The sequence below is a fragment of the Macaca nemestrina genome, chromosome 19 (assembly GCF_043159975.1).
Source record: "Macaca nemestrina isolate mMacNem1 chromosome 19, mMacNem.hap1, whole genome shotgun sequence".
NCBI classification, from domain to species: domain Eukaryota; kingdom Metazoa; phylum Chordata; class Mammalia; order Primates; family Cercopithecidae; genus Macaca; species Macaca nemestrina.
Genome location: NC_092143.1, coordinates 59,262,654 through 59,280,102, shown reverse-complemented (window position 1 = coordinate 59,280,102; position 17,449 = coordinate 59,262,654). Strand labels below are relative to the sequence as shown.

General features: G+C 38.8%; 2 protein-coding genes across 3 annotated transcripts in view; one reads left to right on the top strand and one right to left on the bottom strand.

Annotated features, from left to right (window-relative positions):
- The window catches only part of LOC105498364 (uncharacterized), a 308,776-nt gene extending 291,885 nt beyond the window's left edge, over positions 1-16,891 (top strand). Inside the window, exons 8-9 of the transcript XR_011616971.1 lie at positions 8,959-9,032; positions 14,470-16,891. The gene's annotated coding sequence lies outside the window, so the exon portion shown is untranslated. The remainder of the gene's footprint in view (positions 1-8,958; positions 9,033-14,469) is intronic.
- LOC105498372 (kelch like family member 14) overlaps positions 1-17,449 on the bottom strand; it is a 101,014-nt gene that overhangs the window by 56,539 nt on the left and 27,026 nt on the right. For both annotated transcript variants that reach the window (XM_011770443.2, XM_011770445.2), the window contains exon 3: positions 13,528-13,649. In XM_011770443.2, the coding sequence (XP_011768745.1) occupies positions 13,528-13,649 (122 nt within the window). The remainder of the gene's footprint in view (positions 1-13,527; positions 13,650-17,449) is intronic.

Below are 17,449 nucleotides of genomic sequence, written 5' to 3'. Positions count from 1 at the left end.
GTCCTTACTCCCAGTACCTGTGAACATGATATTATTTGGGAAGAGTCTTTACTGATAAAATCATTAAGACGAGGTCATACTGGATTAGGGTAGGCCCTAATGCCAATGCTTTTGTCTTGTTGTAATGGTAAGGATGTATTTTTGCCTGGTCAAAAAAAAAAAAAAAAGGATGCATTTTTGCCCATCATCCTTACCATTACAACAAAACAACAGCATTAAAGTCTTAGAAGAGAAAGGAGAGGAAGATTTAGACACAGAGATACAGAGGAGTGACACAGGGAAGAAGCCCATGTGAAGAAAGAGACAGAGATTGAAGTGATGAAGCTGTCATCAAGAAATACCAAGGAGGACTGGAAGTCACCAGAAGTTAGGAAAGAGGAAGATCCAGACTTCTCCCCTAGAGTCTTTGGAGGAACCACGGCCCTGCTGACACCTTCATTTCAACTACTTTGCAGAACTGTGAGAGAATGAATTTCCATTGTTTTAAGCCACCCAATATGTGGTCCTTTGTTATGGCAGCCCTGGAAAACGAATCCTACAGGTAACCTAGAAGTTGGGGTTTGTGGAAGGAGAAAATGAGAAGCCAAAAGATGAAATCTCAGTACCTAGAACGAGGCTCACACGTAGTTTGTTGGGTGTTCTTTGACTTTCCTTATTTCGTGGGGGTCACCTATTTGTTTCCTTGCCTATAGGGAGATGGGCAGGGTGAGGATGGCAGGCAGTGCCTCTGTGGGAATGTGAACTCTCTACTACCTAGAGCTGTGCTGTTCACACAGAAGCCACTTGCCACAGGGGTTACTTAAATTTAAATTCATTACAAAAAATAAAATTAGAAATTGAGTTTCTCAGTTATACTAGTCATATTTAATACATACAATAGTCACATGGGGCTAGTGACTTCCATGTTAGACTGCAAAGATACAGGACATTTCCATCCCTGTGTAAAGTGCTATTGGCCTGCGCTAGATGATATTTACATTGTAATAGGATTTGTTTAGGAGACAAGGACAGTAAGCAGACAGGTTGGGTAGAAAATGGAAAGATGTCATTGTCATAATATCATTGGTTTTAGGACCCAACCTAATCCAATAGGATTCATCTTGACTTGCTTTTGTCTGTAAGAAAGCTATGTCTAAATAAGGTTACATTCACAGGTACTGGGAGTAAGGACTTATCTCTTTTCATGGGGACACAGTTCAACTCACTACACTTAGATGCTCTTGTAATACAGACAAGCAACTCCATAATTCATTAAGGAAAAAGGAAGAGAGAATATGGTAGAATTGACACTTCAACAGCTGCACACAAGGCAGGTCTCACTTGTTGAATGGTCTGTTGTTTTCATCTTAAAGTCATGTACATCACTGCTTTTTTGTAGTTTGAACAAAGGGTATTTACTATATTCAATTCTTTTAGACTGAAAATCAGTATAGCCAGAAACTGGCTTATATCTAATGACAGAGATCAGCATGGAGAAGTATATCCTGCTTCACCTTGATCTGCTGGAGATGGACCTCGTAGAGAATTGGTTAATGTTTGCTCCCTTAACACTGTGAAGGAGGGAAATGCTGCAAAGCAACAAATGAGATCAAGAAATCTGTGAGCTACGATCTCTCTCCTCCTCTTCAGATCTAATCATACAGATGAATAAATTGCTATGAAAATACCAAAAATAAAACCAAAAACAATGACTGAGCCATTAAAACAAAAATCTCATGTACTCTGTGTTCAGGTAGCAAGAAATTTAATTCTAGTCAGACCAGTCTCCTGTGATTTTTTCCCCTTTCATATAAGATATTTTTAATGCTCAGAGGCATTATAATAGAAAAGCATGTATTTTTGTCTGGTTTATACCCATCATCCTTACCATTACAACAAGACAAAAGCATTAAAGTAAAATTAATCATGTCAAAAGATTTTAGCAAAAACAAGTGAGACCATGCATAAAGCATCACTTTGTCTAGTGTGAAGTCACGCTCTGATTAAAAACATATAATGAAAGTGAAAGTGATACATCATTGCCTTAGCAGTAGGGTTTTCTGAAAGTGCTTTGCGGTTCTCAACATAAAAATGTGGGAACATTTTGGTCTTTGAAACTCACAAAGATTATTGTTCTAGCTAAATAACTAGAATTCAATCTCAATGTTTTAAAAAATAAATTAAGACTTAATGACCAAGCAAGGCAGGTCGGTAGGATTCATAATTAGAACACGCTGTGAGGAGCGGTCGTCTGCCTTGACAACCAGGCACAGAGGTATGAAAGTGTCTGCTCAGCACGCCCCTTTCACAAAACCATCCTTAGCCCAGCTAAATGTGGCCAGGTCCTTAAGGTATCAGCACAGCTCTTTGCTCCATCGGAGACACTTAATGACTAGAAAGGTTTGCTTGTAGAGTAATCATACACTCCCCAGCAATGGAGTCAATTTATGTATGATCCACAAAACCAAAAATTCCAAGTGGCTGGCTATTCCTAAAATGTAGGTTTAGTTAATGATGTCACCATAGAGTCACCTCATGGATTTGAAAAGAAACAGTTGACTTATTTGTACTTTGCCTTCATTACGTCTTTATTTGATGGGGACATGTACCCATAATAATTGCTGGCCAAAATTATCTATTTGTTTTGTTGTTGTTGTCATGTTGAAAGTCATTTCGGGCTATTGTCCTTAGCAAACTAATGCAGGAGCAGAATACCAAATGCTGCATGTTCTCTCTTATAAGTGGGAGCTAAATGATAAAAACTTATGAACACAAGGAAGGAAACAATAGACACCGGGGTCTACTTGAGGGGGAGGGTGGGAGGAGGGAGAGGAGCAGAAAAGATAGCTATTGGGTACTGAGCTTAATACCTGAGTGAGGTAATAATATGTACTGTGACATGTGTTTATGTATGTAACAAACCTTCACATGTACCCCCAAACCTAAAATATAAATTGAAAAAAAAGAAAGTCGTTTCAGCTGTTTTTTTAAATGAGGTCTCTCTAAATGTTGAAAACCATCCTGTTCTACGAGATCTATGTGTATATATCTATATAAATAATTTATATATATACATATTTTCATAACTATATTTTAGATGTATAATAGTTTACATACAATAAATACTAGAAACAATGACAACTGTATAAACTCAGACATATTAAAACTATCTGAGGGAAATAAGACTTTAAAAAATTCACTCAAAATGCATCATAATAATATTCAGAGTGTTTTTCTAAACTTCCTTTTAATAGAAATGGTTTTGGCTGGGTGTGGTGGCTCACACCTGTAATCCCAGCACTTTGGGAGGCTGAGGCGGGTGGATCACCTGAGGTCAGGAGTTCAAGACCAGCTTGGCCAACATGGCAAAACCCTGTCTCCACTAAAAATACAAAAATTAGCTGGGTGTGGTGGCACACGCCTGTAGTCCTAGCTACTGGAGAGGCTGAGGCAGGAGAATTGCTTGAACCCGGGAGGTGGAGGTTGCAGTGAGTTGAGATTGTGCCACTGCATTCCTGCCTGAGAGACAGAGCAAGACTCCATTTCAAAAGAATAAAAAGAAAAAAGAAATGGTTTTACATCCTGGTAATGAATATCATTCCTGACAATAAACTATGTAGAAAGTGATAGAAAGATACATGGAACAATTGTATTCTGACTAATAACTTCCCCTCACGGGAGAAGTGAGAATATTTTGCATGTGACAAGAAGAGTGAAACAAATGTTTGAGAACATAAGGGTGCACTGTTATAAACATTAGGGGCCAGTAAATATTTTGATTATCCACCTTCTGAGACCTTGGACGGATTGCACTTTTCCAGCTACTTTGAAATTAGATGTGGCCAAGCAATTTGTTTTTGCTGATACACCATGTTATTCAGGGCAGAAATTTCAAGAGTCAGTGTGACATTTCCTCTTCTCTGCCATGAAAATGGTCATATGTCAAATAGTGGAGTCTATCAACCTGAGGACTAGAATGAGAAGATGTGGAACAGGCTCCCAGTTAACCTGCAATAGACATGTGACATGAAAAGAAACAACTATTTACTTACATAAACCACTAAGATTTGGGGATTGCTGTCACCACCTAACCTGACTGATACAATTGCTGTTAAAAGGAATGTCCAGTGGCTGATAAGGAAACTGAGATGGAAGAGTGGAAAGATAGAAATGGATATCACGGTGAGAAACATCACTGGGTACAAATGTTATTTGCTCTTACTTGGAAGGCTAATCAGTTATTTAATGAACTTCTACTTCCAAGGGAAGAGGTTGAAAACAGAATGTTGATTCTATGTGTTGGTTGCTGTTGGATGGACTTGGCAAGATTTACAAAAAAAGAGATGATCTCAGAAAAAGCTGGCCCATTGATGAGCAGTATTGAAAGGAAACAGAGTCCAGAAATCTAGGGTGTGTAGCCTTGGAAGATGGATGTTTTTCAATTTCATCGGGTAAGGTAAGTTAAAACTCAGCTTAGTGAGAGAGAAAAAAATTAAAGGTGTGACTTTCACTGAGTTGGGATGTCTTAGAAGAAAGTTTCAATTAAGGCTGAGACAACCACCAGTAAATTCTAAAAATTCAGAGAAAAGAGTTAAAAGGAAACTCTCCCACTGAAGTCTTACAGATACAGAAATATAAAGAGTATTAGGTGGTGGTGGTGTGTATGTGAGAGAGAGACAGAGAAAGAGAAAGGGAGAGAAAGATGAGAGAGAGAGAAAGAGAGAGAGAGAGAGAGAGAGAGAGAGAGGGGCACAAGAAAACAAAGGAAAAAGCAATCTGAGAAGTTTACCAGAAAAGAAATGTAGCATGGTCACCGACCTTGGAGTAGCTGGAGACATAAGAAAACAGCTAAGTTTTCTTGAGAGTTAATTGCCGAAAGAACTGCCAGCCTTGAGTAAAAGAAGCTGTTGACAATTTGATGCCTAAAACCACTATGGTCCTCTAAGTGTTTACAGACATGGAATGTACTTAGCAAATTCTTCCATTCCCAGGAAGAGCATATTCATCAGGGTCCCTTCAGACATGGCCAATGAAGATAACGGGAAAAGAAGGATCTCCCACGGGGAGAAGCAGGGACCATGGGAGAACAACAAAAAATAATGAACAGGGCCAGGCGCGGTGGCTCAAGCCTGTAATCCCAGCACTTTGGGAGGCCGAGACGGGCAGATCACGAGGTCAGGAGATCGAGACCATCCTGGCTAACACGGTGAAACCCCGTCTCTACTAAAAAATACAAAAACTAGCCGGGCGAGGTGGCGGCCGCCTGTAGTCCCAACTACTCGGGAGGCTGAGGCAGGAGAATGGCGTGAACCCGGGAGGCGGAGCTTGCAGTGAGCTGAGATCCTGCCATTGCACTCCAGCCTGGGCAGCAGAGCGAGACTCCGTCTCAAAAAAAAATAATAATAATAATGAACAGAATTGGGCAGGACCCTAATCAAGGTACACAACCCACCTCTTGGACAGGTGCCCTTCAAAATGTCTATTTGGTAGAATTGCCAAATGGCTACAGTCTTTCCAAATGAATGTGTTCACTGGGGTGATCCTGTCCCTATTCCATCATGGTGCATTATGTGTGAGGGACTAGATAATTAGTCTCTTTAGTTTATTCATTCCGGGTCAAGAGGAGTCTCAAATCAGCTTGATGTTGGGATGACTATTCTTCTCACTCAGAGATCCTCCACAGTGAGCTTGATGATTTGGGGTAATCTCCCCTTGGAGGAGAGGCGAGAGTGCTTTGAGCACAGCAGAAGAGTACACTGAATATTTGATGTCTAGTAGTATAATTAGGATAATCACATTGTGTTGTTTGAAAATTCTCTGGTTTTCCTCCTTCTGAACCCTGGTGAGCTTGCACTTTCCTGCTTCCCTGAAATGGGGTGTAGTTCTGTGACTGAGAAGAAATAATGTATGTCACTTTTAATCACCAGTGCAAGACCCTGCAGCTCTTTCTTCTCCCTGCTGCATCCATGGTGGAAATGAATGTCAAGATGGAGCCCCCATATGCCTGGATCCCTGAATGACTCTGCAGAGCAGATGCTCTCTATCGACCTGTGTTGGACATGTAGAATAAGCAAGAAATCATTTTCTCTTGTTGGTTTAAGCTCCTGAGACTTTTGGAGTTGTTTATTACTGCAGCATAATCTAGCCCATCCTGACTGATACACATAAACTTCATGCTAGACATAGAGATTTCGTTCTGAATCAAACTGTGTCTTCTTTCTCAAACTTTAGATGAGCAGAAGATAAGATTCAATATTTTGGTTTTCTTTATTTTGCTAAAAAATAATGCAAAGTTAGCAAAAATACAATAAAAATGTATTGAGGAACAACTCGATTCCAGATCTTGAGCCTGGACATTTATTTGTATTGTCTGATTTAATTCTCACAATAACCCTGTGAGGTGAGTATAATTATTCTTAATTTGCAGATGAGATTAAAAGATCAGAGAGTAAGCAGTTTCCCAAAGTCACAGAGTCAACACATATCTTGTGTGTATTTCAATTCAGGTCTATCTGTCTCTAAAGATGTTACTGTGTGTGTGTGTGTGTGTGTGTGCACATGCTGTTTCATTTTTGACACTATGTTGCTTCCAAGACACAGTTAAAATGTCAAGAAGTTGCATTGAATTGTGGTCTGTCCATAATCTTAAATGCAAATTTTGTCACTTAAACATCGTAATTTGCAGTTTAGTCCATAAACCAAGATTATATTATTGACCTCTAAGAGTAGGTTGTTATTTCAATTAGCCTATTCTACTCTATTCTATGAACATGGTACTACATCAAATACATTGGATCCATTTAGATTTTCATGGGTGAAATGGGTGAGCACAGATTAAATTCCATTCATCTGTTTGGACTTTTTGACTAATGGCACTTTTTGGTGAGATGAATTGGTGTGGGATCTGGAGCAGCATAGTTTGATGGAAACACAGATACCAGTGTTCCGTTCCTTACCCTTCCACTAAATCACTGTGTGACTCTAGGTATACAGCACCTCCTCTCTTTGCATAACTTAAAGTAAAAGCCAAAATGAAAAAATTGTGAGCCCGCCACTGAAGTTCCTGTACGACCTGGTCTCTGCTGGTGTCTTTAGCTACATCTCCTATCTGTTTCCCCCTCACTCTTTGAGTTCAGCCGTGCACCTTCTTTTTGCAGCATCTTTGCCTTTACTATTAACTAACCTGGAACAATCTTATCTCACATCTTCACCGGCACACTGCCTAACTCCTTCTCATCCTTTAGTTGTCAGTGCAAATGCCATTTCTTTAGTAATATTCTCCATGACTCCTTGATTAGATCAGGACTCTCCATTGCCAGATCTTATAGATTTTATACCCTTCTCTCAGAGCACTATCACATTTTCTTATTATATATTGCTACCTGGGATTATATATTAATGCTGGTTTCCCTCTCTAAACTATTAACATGGTGATACTTGTTTTGGCTCAGTGTGGTATCCTCTGTGCTTAGCACAATCTCTGTTACATAGGAGATACCAATTATATTTGTTAAATGAATGAAATGAGTGTGTAAAATGAGAGGGTTGGGCATGGAGATCATTTAATCTTTCAGTACTCACATTCAATGGTTTGCCAGACTTAGTCTGTAATTTGCCCAGGAATGACACACAGCAAATTTAAACAGCCTGCGTGACTCATACCTCCTTCATTTCAGATTCAGTAGCACATACCACAGCTTGTGTCTAAAGAAGGTATCAGAATTATTTGTACACATGCTGTTCTCTGGAGAAAAAACAATTGCTATATTCAAGAGAGGTGTAAGCCAGAAATAAATGAGAGATGGCCAAAGAAGGTCAACCAGTTTTTCTAGGTACCCATCTTCCTTGAAATACGGTATTTGGAGTGACCACCACACATATTTTCTTAAAAATCTATGAGAAATCCACTAATGCACTGGTGCATGAATACACAGTAGCAAATAATTCAAGATATATAGCAATGTGCAGCCATGTATCTCAAATTAGAATTGAGCTCATTGAAGGTAAAATTAGATGCTAACATATTTAAAAAGTCCAAACACAATTGTCTCTCCTTCTTTGTCCAAAGCCATGGAAACGATTGCTCCATGAACTGAAACAAAAAATTCCAAGCTAAGAGACACCAACTGCTATGATACTCTATGTAATATTTATATCACTGTGTTTTCAGTAATACTGAAAACAAAAATTAGAGGGGTATCCCTACTTGCAATTCTTAATTCTTGAATCTGTCTTGATAATTCCTTGAAATAGTCTCCATGTGATAAGGTTCTTGGTTAATTCTGCAGCCCCATCACTTATGAGTCCAACTTCAGACTTTCCTATAGATACACAAATTTATTTCAGTTGCCAAAAGACACTATACTCCCTCTTGCCTTTTGGCATTCTCAATACTGAGTGGTCTTAACTAAAATACTTCCCCATCTACCTTTTGTCTAGGTACTTCCTACCCATTTTTTCAGAGTTACAGATGGTTACTTTTAGGAAAGCTTTCCTAACCTCTCATATCTACATCAGAGGCTCCTTTTCGTGTTCCCAATGCACCCTAGAATTTCTCTATGTATCTCTTAGCACCCTGTATTATAATTACTTCCTTAGGTTATTGAGAGGAGAGATTATCTTGTGCATGTTCTATCCTACCATCCAACACAGAGTGGGTATTCAATAATTGCTTATTGCATAAAGGAATAAGGTCTATAAATAAGTCTAAATTCTTCCTAGGCACTTTCAGAGTCATTTTCTGAAGTTCTCCTGCAATGAGAAATGCACTATCTATGAACTCTACCTACCTGTCTAGAAATAACATTAAATTAAATGGTTTGTGGGTTTTAGTTCTTGGTAATAAAGATAATATGAATAAAGGAAACGCACAGGTACAAAGCCCTTAATTTACCTTACATTTTATTTTCTTCAAGACAAATAATGATAAATGATTATTAGGTTTAGACTAATTTTACTTTCCTCTCTTTATATCCTTAGGGAAGAGAAATGAACTGAAATCAAGAAACAGAAGGGCCAAGGAAAAAAGTCCATTTGAATGTATCAGCATGCAGGTATATTAATTATTCCCTGAATAAGCAACAACTAAACCATTCTGCATTGCTTGGCTACTGAATATGATCAAACCTATATTTATCGTTTAGAACTGAAGTTCAAAGTCTTATACAAGCTTTGTTTGCTTATGACTATTCCATCACCACTTATAGAAAGCATATTTTTTCAAAAGTGTGAAGAATCCATGAGTTTTCTGATCTTTGTGACTCCTCTTAAAGAAAGAAATAACAACCAGACCCAGGACTCCTCCTGTTTGGATGGGATCACGTTAAATGTCGTTCATGGGCCAGAGGAGACAACCTAGGAAACCACCACCCAACAGTTTCCTTTGGGTGTTCACAACTGAACAATAGAGAATTCCCAAATCCTTCCACTACAAAGAAGAGAAAAGAGTTGTAAATCAACAGAAGGGGAGAGAAACAAAAGGCATTTCCTCTACGTTTAACAGAGAGAACTTAAGAGTTATCAAGAGAAGGAACACGCCTTTCTACTTAGCTCCATAATTTTCATTCTAACGTTATTAAAAAGAAGTCATCATTGGTACATGGAAGGATAAATCTGTACTTTAAAGTCCCCTTTTTTCTGTTGTTGGTCACAAAAGGCAACAAAGGAATAACTAATAAATAGAATGTCTTATTTGAAACGTTGGAAAAAGGATGCCAGTTCCTGGAAAATACCTTGCCCATTAGTAAAGAAATTGGTCCACAGGGAATAAAAATGGAATGGAGAGCTCTCCAGTGCTGCCCTGTGGGGAGAAATACAAAGGGTCTCCACATGTGGACTTCATAAAAACTTTGATATATAAGAAATCTGTTATCCAAAGTACACGGTAGCCCCAGAAATTGTTCTGTTTAATCTTTGCACAGAGGATTTAGGGCCTGCAAAGTGCAAGAGGCATGATTTTTGCATTGGCCGTTTTAGTATTCATGTCTCCTGTACTGCTTTCTAATAAGTTAAGATGAAACGGGAGACTGCGTGCAGGAGTGAGAGATGCAAGAAAAGCAGTGCTGAGAAATAAAGATGAACAAAAGTGCATCTCTACTTCCCTTTTATTATTAACAGGCGAGAGAACAACAATGCCAAACTTATAATGTTATTACTTAACACTCCACATTCACAAAAAGATGTTGCATCATTTTTACATGTTATTTCTCCATACTTTTCTGATAGAAGCTTTTTTTATAATCAGTTTTTATGATGATATATGAAATGATTTTTTCCAAAAAGGAAGATAAACATGCAGTCTGTGCCAGCATGTTACCAAAACAATCTTTTCGGTGAGAATAATTGTTTCCTTTACTGTTTGGGAAAGGAACAACTGATTGGCCTGCTATTTAAATGTTGTTTTCCTTGTGTTACATAGACCCACTTTTTCACTCCTATTCCCCTCCACCCCATTCAACTCACTATTACTTAAGTGTACCCCTTACACCATATTTCCGAAATATAAATAACATAACAGGATAAGATCTAAAGAAAACTAGCCTTCCTCTTAATTCTTCTGTGATATAAGGTGTGTAAATGGAGTGGCGGCTCCCATGAGTGAGTATATGTGCACCTGCCTGTGGGCTGGCCTCTTTCTAAGAGGAGCATGTCTGTGTGGCACACTGAGAAATGTTTGCTCAACGTAAGTGGGCAAAGTATGCTGAGATTCAGAAACTCCAGCCACCCTCATGTTTTAGGTATCTGCTAGGTAATTTGTTAGTTTGCATGGAGAAAGTCATCCAACAAATAAGTAGACCCCAAACCAGGGGACTGTCTCCTACCTTTAGCTGTCATCTTCCATTCCCTGACAAATTAGCTTAGTATTTCTTCTGGGGCAAAAAGAATGGCAGTGGAAAGTTCTCCAAACCCTTAGGTTTTATTAAATTTGGGAAGAATCTGGGATTCTGATGAGAAAGATTTCTTCATTTATTATTACATGGCCCAGAGCATAGCAATCTATCAGTTACCTTTTTCAGTTTTGCAGAATAAGATATCTTAATAAAACAAAAAGCAGAAATTATCTAGGTAAACTGTCTACATTTCTTCAACAAATGTAAAAAATATGCCTTCACTTGGGGCCACATAGTCATAGCCTAGCAGGTAATAAACTATATATTTTTAAATACAAGTCCCAGTGAAATGAACATTGTTAAGTAGAGTAAACATTTATTTCAAAGCCATAAGTATGTCTGAGTATAGAAAAAGAGTTCAAGATCTTTAAATATGTTCCCATTATTAGAACTTTACACACACACACACAATTTATTTCCTTCAATTTCAAATCTAATAAATAGTGTCAACAGATACCTTTTTCTCTTTACTTCTTAATCCATACATTATTAAATCTAACATATGAAAACTATGGAGAATATGCTCCCTACTCCAGGGCAGTGGGTTGAAGTGGTATGTCTGTTGCTGTGTTACTTGTCTGCATGGAGAGCTTGCATTGATTCACTGATGCCTCTAGGAATAAAGGTCAGTCCTTATGCTAATGTTGATAGTGATGTTACAATGATAGCAGTAGTACCTGCAATTTTTTGAGTGCATTCTATGTGCTAGATGATTTATAAGCACCATTTTTATTTTAAAAATACTACAGTGACTTGCACAAAATGAAGAAACCGTGACTCCCAATATTTATATGATTTTCTCAAGGTCCTAGATCTGGGTTTGCAACCATGTCTGTCTGATTCAAAGTTCATGTTTTCTTCCTACATCCCTCCAAGCGGAGAGTTAATTCAGGCAATGTGAAAACTTGAAGTAAGGTGACCATATGTTCCAGTCTATACCTGTTATCCTAGCGTAATTAATAGATTCCCCTTTCATGCTCGAAAATGCCCCAGTATGGACAATGTTTAACAATCAACCTATCTTTGAGCAAGGTTTAAAATCCACGTAAGACTTTTCTAAGGTATTGTTCACAATGCTGTAATTAATCTTGTTGTCTTTACTGAAGGATGTCAAGCAAGTAACAAATTGGACCTAGCTTGGTGTATTTGGGAAAACAAATGGATTTATGAATGAATATCATTTACTGGTTGAGTGTATTATCGCTCTGTCATCTCTCTTTGAGAATCTTTTGTCCTTCCTCTTTTCTCTCTCCTCCTCCTAGTCTCCATGCTTCTTTCTATGCAGGCTTTTGCTATTGGTCAAGTATTAAAAAATAAATTCCTTGGTTTTGCTTTAGCTTTTGTTTCTGATGAACGTTTAAAATTCAGCTTGGCCGCTCATTCAGATGTTTAAACCACTAGTAATGGTAGTTTTGTCCAAAAGACAAGTAAAAATCATTTTAAGACATCAGTAACTTATTTTTCTTTCTTTCTTCTCCTTAATCTCACTGCTACTATTCCACTACTTCTTTACTACAGCCGTAGCGCATTGGTGTCCAGGGAGCTTTCTTGTTGCAGTTCCTGGACAATGCTACTGCAGGTTTCGCTGGGGGACGCCAGCTCCAAAATGTATTATTTCAAGCACCACCACACATGTCTCTGTTCCTCTTCTGCTTTTATGGGTAAACTGCTGTCCAGTTTCTATTATTTTAAAGGGCTTTCAGGAAGAGGAAAGGAAACGATTTTTGAAAAATAAACATGATAAAATATGTAACTGTTTAAGACACATGCAATAAGAAAATCTAACATTCGCTTTTGTTGGTTTCAAATGTATGGCTTTGATTTATGGATTAAAATTGCTCATTTATTATTTTATCTATACAGCTCTAGGCAATTTTGACAGTTAAAATTTAGTTTTATTGACCAGTGCAGCCACTGTGCCCACGAGGGGACTGGTGCACACAGCCTGCTGCACTCAAGAAACGATGATTTTTGATTCCATGAGTGAGTCCGATTGGGAATCATAACCAATATAACAATAAGTTCCAAATCTCAGTGCCCAAGGCAAGAGGTTTGCTGTAAAACACAATTGCCCTTTAAGAAGGGGAGGAGAAGAATCCCGGGTAGAAGTTTGCAAGCACAATTTCCTGCAGCTGGAATAGGCCACAAATACATCTCTCCATTCAAACTATGCAGCAGTATAAGGGGACGTTTCTCTAAACACCCAGTTCCACAGACTAAATATTAATGAGCAAAAATGCCTGAAAAGCAAAATGAATGTTAGTTACAGAGACAATGAACTAAACAACCATTTTGATGTGAGAAAATTTACTAGTGAGTGCCACAAACCAACCTTTTGCTTTTCAATGAACAACAACAAAAAGAACAGAAGAATTTTGGGGGGAAGATCTTTGCTCCTCCCCCACACCCTCCATGGCAGCACATACAGAAACATAAACCAGTACAGTGATTTTAGGCTAGGCCTACTCGACTACCAAATTGGCCACCTCTGCAATGTTAATTTAGTCTTTTACTCTAAATCCCCCGTGATACATAAACAAACCTCCAAAGGGGAACAAATCAATAAAATGTCTAATTTGATTAACCATGTTTTCAAATTCATCAAGACAGCTCTAACCTGAAATAAATAGGTGAGTGAATAAATAAATAACGCACTCACTTGTGAGTATTTTCCACGTCTTCTTTTCATCGTCGTAATACTGAACCAAATTGCTGGGGAGCCGGTCCGGTCCAGGAGGCAGCCCTCCAACCAATAACAGCATTTTCTTGTTAGAGCGAATTCTTCACCCAAAACAAAAGAGGAGATGAATAACCACATTATTGTAGAATCTTTTTAGTGGCAACGAAATCATAACCATCAAAGAATGTTCCTTGCTTGCAGATATCTATTTCATTTTTTCCTGTTTCTTCCCCCATTCATGTCTCAACAATTTTTTTGAACCAAGCAGAAAAATGATCAGAAGAGCTGCACATCCCCATACTCATAGAATAATAAGCTCCCTTTATGCAATTTGTTAGAGGTTCATTCTAGAACGACCTTTTTCTTATATTATCCCTTTAAATCATCACTCTTTACAGCTGAGTACACATGAAATGCTCTGGAGTTGTACTAAGGTTAAGCATTAAAGTTGCATGTCAAAAATCGTATTAGTCAAAATCATTATTATAAGCCATTCTCCACTCAAAGAACCTTGAAAAAATTAAGGTTATGCAGGGAGTTTGTGAGCCAACTCTTTAATCACCCAGGGAACTTCAAATACCAGTTTGGTACAATTAGTAGCACAGGGCTAACTGGGGTGGGTTAACCAGTTTGAACATGCATTTTTTTGTTTGTTTAATTTAGCTTAGACTTCTGCCTTCTTCCCCTTCCCCCACTCCCAGCTCACCCTCCCCTCTGCTCTCCCCCTCCCCTCTGCTCTCCCCCTGTGCACCACTGGCGATATAGCAGCACCAATTGGTAAAAATGAGACTGTGATGTTGTTGTGAGCCTCCCCAGAGTGGAGCCCTGCCAATGCTTGCCACTGATCCAGCGGCATGAACCTGCTCAACTGTGCAAAGTCACTCTAATTCCCTCCCTCTGTTTTTCTACCTTCTCCCCCAGGGGGCAACCACTGAAAGGAGTGACTACCCACCCATCAAGAGCTGGCAATTCGCTGCTATTAACCGTGACTGTGATTCCCAGTCCGCCTGGCAGTTCCTGAGAAAGGCCTGCAATGTCTCATATGCAGTAAAAGCTGTAAGATGCACCCTGGCCGGCACACTCGACCTGATGGATGTACAATCCTCAGGAACAGTAATGGATTGAGCACACTTGTGCTTGAAGCAGGGAGAGGAGGCCCAGACCCCCACAAAGGGCCTGCTGATTTAACAGTCGCTTTACATATAATTGAACTTTTCATGTACCTGAAAGGCTCAAGGTGGTGGTGGAAGAAACGGAACAACAATGATTGAAGGAAAAAAGTCAATAAATACAAAAGGGTTCCTCTTAGTGATGATCACAAGCCATGGCATGGCTCTGAGTCTATGATTACATATTCAGCTCGTTCTGATTCAAGAATGCTTGGCGAAGTATGCCCTTGTGGAGAAGCATTGTTTGTTGGTTAAGAACCTAACATTCGGAGAGTTAACACAGTTAATGACATCTCCCTGTGAAGGAAGGGAACAAGAGAATTCCTTTGATGAAACTCTGGTGCCATTGAATGCATTATTATGCCTCAGTGGGAAAAATACCTTCTGGAGAATTGCCCATATTAGACACTCATCGATAGAGGGAGCTGTACTTACAGAGGAAGGAGTAATATGATGGCAACTTGCAGTGTTAATTCTGCCACTCTGTGGATATAGTTGAGCCAAAAGGTAAACAAACCCAAACTCTGAATTTGAAGTACCTTCGAACTGTACCCATATGCCTTATAGACTAGTAGTTGGCAACTAGTAGTTGGCAAACAACTAGTAGTTGTTACAACAGCAAAGAGCCCCCGTAGTTGGAGGATTTCAGTGATTGGGGTGTTTTTGCAAGAGGGGTTAAGAAAAATCAGTGCAGTCAGTACGTCTCTTTCATTTAGAAAACATACATGCATAATTCACATGCTATATAATCTCCTAAATACATGGCCACAGAGCTGATATATGAATATTTTTTTCTTATTGTAGTCTTTAGTCCAAATAATCAACTACTCTGTGTGTGTAAGAGAAGTCAAGATGAAAACAAATACTCTTTTTAGGTTGCTGCAAATGACCATGTGTAGACAGACCTGTTCAACTGGAAGTCATGATTCTGTGGCTGTCCTAACATCACTTGTCCACATGCCACCAGACTGCAGTTGGGGGTAGATCAATATCAACAGGATGGACACAGAGGAAAGAACTCACTGAAGTGGTGGTTGTGCAAAAGCAACATAATTAAATATGTTTTAGTATATAAATAAATTAAGTGCTTAAAACATGTGCTTAATGGGGCCCAGCGTGGTGGCTCATGTCTGTAATCCCAGCACTTTGGGAGGCCAAAGCAGGCAGATCACCTGAGGTCAGGAGTTCGAGACCAGCCTGACCAACATAGTGAAACCCCATCTCTACTAAAAATACAAAAAATTAGCCAAGTGTGGTGGTGGGCGCCTGTAATCCCAGCTACTTCGGAGGCTGAGACAAGAGAATCTCTTGAACCCAGAAGGCAGAGGTTGCAGTGGGCTGAGACTGTGTCATTGCTCTCCAGACTGGACAAAAAGAGCAAAACTCCATGTCAAAAAAAAAAAAAAAAAAAAAAAAAAAAATTAGCTGGGTGTGGTGGCACATGCTTGTAATCCCAGCTATTTGGGAGGCTGAGGCAGGAGAATCGCTTCAACTGAGGAGGCAGAGGTTGCAGTGAGCCGAGATCATGCCACTGCACTCCAACCTAGGCAACAAGAACAAAACTCCATCTCAAAAAAAAATGTGTTTAATGGATGGCAAAGGGAGATGAATGCATGACTCACACATGTTTGTAAGGTCATTTCATTCATTGATAAGAGGAACTTCCCTGGACAAGTTACACTGGTGATTCTCCATCCTGATTTAGATGGACCATCTCTGCTGATAAGGAGAGGATCTAATGTCTTTGTTCTCTCTGCCCAGATTGCCAGCCATTGCCATCTGTCCTCTAAGAACTGGACTGACTACAAATACAAAAGCCAGTGAACGGTGGGCAAATGGTAACACCCTCCACCCCGCCAACAGTGACATGATTCAAGGGCTAGCTAGCATAGCAGCAAAGAAAGATTCCACATAACTAAGGTAAATTTCTAAGCTACTCAGGCCTCTGCAGACACTGTAATAAAGAATTACGTGGAGGAAAAGGAAATCCTACTTACCCTCAATGGCTGTGTGTTTTCTACAAAGGGGCAGTGCTTTGAAGCCATTATGTATGGCTTTCTTAGTGAATCAAGATGCCTTCCAAATCTTTTGCATTGTTATATTTACATCATCATTCATTCAATTTGTCATGACATTTTACTTAATTTTTTCTCTAAATCTTGTGTTATTCAATTTTCCAAGCCAGTCTCAATATTATTTAATTCTAAATAAAACTTGAAGCTCTACTTTGTGAAGATGAATCAAATCGAAACCCAAAATAAGACAAAACATGTAAGAAGTTGGATCATAAAGAGGAAAGAACACATCAAGTAACAAAACACATTTGAGTGGTTTTCTCACTATTTTCTCCATTGACTCTCACAACAGCTCAACGTGGTAGATATAACTCTCCATTTTACAGAGAGGAGAGAAAGTTCCCATAGCTGTTATAAGAAAGTACACATTTGGACATTACAGAAAACTATGAAGATTTCTGAATCCAAATGAAGAAACCTAATGGAGATTACTTTACATTTCTTATTGCTTAAGAATAATACAAATGAGAATAACCATCACATATTTTACTTTGATATAAATGCAATGTCAACTATTCAATTACTCCTAGAAAGCAATACACGTGAATAATTCCTGTGGAAAAGCTTCCATTCTTTTTACAATGCGCAATTATAATAGTGACAATGACAATAACGACAGTTAATAATGAATGCATATTGAATACTGAACTTCTGATT